Source organism: Quercus suber, unplaced genomic scaffold (genome assembly GCF_002906115.3).
Source record: "Quercus suber isolate HL8 unplaced genomic scaffold, Cork oak 2.0 scaffold_989, whole genome shotgun sequence".
Taxonomy (NCBI): Eukaryota; Viridiplantae; Streptophyta; class Magnoliopsida; order Fagales; family Fagaceae; genus Quercus; species Quercus suber.
Window position 1 is genome coordinate 79838 of NW_027070404.1, and position 2197 is coordinate 82034.

A 2197-nucleotide genomic window follows, 5' to 3' on the forward strand; every position below is an offset into this window, starting at 1 on the left:
TTAAAAAGATGAAAAGAAAAACCTAATAATAATAAATACAGAAGATAAGATGTGTTTGACAACATTCAGCGTAGTGGTACAAATTTATACATACTCATTTTACACATAAGTAGAATGGAAAGAAACAAAAGATTAACCAGTCGACTCATGACTAACCATTGCTAAAAACTTAACGATAGCTATGTTGCACGCTAGCTCTATGCAGCTGGTGTTGGATTCCCACTACGCAGTGGGGCATAATGTTATAAAATAGCGGAAGCTCAAATTACCAAGATTAATTGTGAAAATATTTTAGACTTGTGAAAGATCTCCAAACTAACAATAGGAACGAAAAAAAAAATTAATTCAAAAGAAAATAGACACAAAACACTAAGAATTACGTAGTTCGATAATAGCTTACATCCACGGGCGATGACGAACAAATTTCACTATAATAAATTTGGAATAATACAAATTAATATAGAGGTACTCTTACAAACCCAAATCCCAAATACACAATAGCTCTCTCTCACAAATACAAACCAAAGAACCAAAGGTTTACAAATACCAAATACGAATACCGAATACCAAATACCAATTGCGCACAAACCAAAGAGAGAGCCACAAATCAAATCCAAAAGTTGCAATGAACCAAGAGAGAGCAAATCACCAATCCGCAGAACCAAAACCAAGCGGCAACAAACCTCTCTCACTATTCCAAATTGCAACCCACAAATATCAAAGAACCAAACAAGAGAGAGCCTATTTTTCTCACACACACTCACATCTCTTTCTCTCTAATTTTCTGTAGCAGCACTATGCTTATATAGGAGACTTGAGTAGTTTAGAATATCCAAAATCAAGAAAGACTAGACTTCTTTTCCACACACAAAAGGAGAATCACTCCTATTCCAAATAGAACTCAAAATCAAGTGGTAGACAAGACTTTTAATAAAACTTGATAACTTCAAACAACAGTAATCCAAAAGGAATAAAATTCCTTCCTTATCCAAATCCAACAAGGAGTCGAACTCCTAATTCAAGCCATATTCTACACATAAGACGCCTTCAAAAGTAGATGTTGTGGCTGAAACTGAAAGAAGGTAGATCGAAGTATATCAACTAATAGGCGATACTTGAGCAACACGTATAAGATTGGTACCCAAGCAAATAAACCAATGACAACAAAAAACGATGACAATTCCTGATGATTAAGATTCCTCAACCAAAAGGATGTAGAAAATGCGACCATCATGGCGGCAATTGAGATGAAAAGTGAAGTGACTCCAATCATCAACCTAATAGGTAACCATACAACAAAGTCTTCGTATGAAAAACGTGAGGTAAGAATGGATAAAAACATTATTAGGGATGTTGATGAACCAAATAATGCTATTGCACTTGAAATTGAATAGGCCAGAAAAAGTTTAGGACTACGGTTTGATTTATCAGCTGCTTGGTCACTAAACACTATAGTGGCAATTAGTGTAGCAACCACCATAGATGATGTAGCTGTGTTCATCATCCACTTCTCTCCTTCCTTCCTTAAGTTCTCATGGTTCGTCGCAAATAAAGCATATGGTGTTTCCCCGTTAGTATTTTTCATTTCTTTGAATGCAGGATTTACGGCCTTTTCCACCTCCTTCCATAGCATATCATAGGAAATACCACATGAGAGGCTTGTTAGTCGAAAAAAATTGAAAATTTTAGGTAAAAAATTTTGTGTGCAAACAGGAACGAACATTCTATTAAATGGTTCAACAATTACTACACAAAGCGCATGAATCAGTACCTTGAACCATAATAGTTCTAGTTGCATTTGAAGAGCTGCTCCTGATATGGCATTGAGCTTATCTTGAGGTGCCAATCTTGCAGCTAAATGCAATATGTTGCTTCCAGGTTCAAATTCTCTACCGACTATTAGATCTCCAACTGAGCCTATCTCATTAAGTAATTTGAAGATGCTTTCGTGGCGCTTCTCAACAGCAATATGAAATATGCTTTTACAGCCTTTTCTTTTCCATAATAGATCAAAGTTAAAACAAATAAGCTTAACCAAGAACTCGATGTTGCCTACTTCTGCTGCTTCAAACAGAACAGATGAAATCACTGAGGTTTCGTCTGAATTCTCAACATCACCTCTGTAACCCTGAAGACATTTTTTTAACAATTCATTGACTTGAGAATGGTTTGAGTTTTCCTGTCTTGATTTCAACCC

At 35.7% G+C, this 2197-nt stretch overlaps 1 protein-coding gene across 1 annotated transcript; it reads right to left on the minus strand.

Moving 5' to 3' along the window:
* Nucleotides 1-412: 412 nt before the first annotated feature.
* LOC136065486 (uncharacterized) lies at nucleotides 413-2197 on the minus strand. Its single transcript, XM_065768712.1, has 2 exons — nucleotides 1772-2197; nucleotides 413-1621 (listed from the first exon to the last, which is right to left on the minus strand). The coding sequence occupies exons 1-2, from the start codon at nucleotides 1796-1798 to the stop codon at nucleotides 1031-1033; spliced, it is 618 nt and encodes a 205-aa protein (XP_065624784.1). The 5' UTR covers nucleotides 1799-2197; the 3' UTR covers nucleotides 413-1030.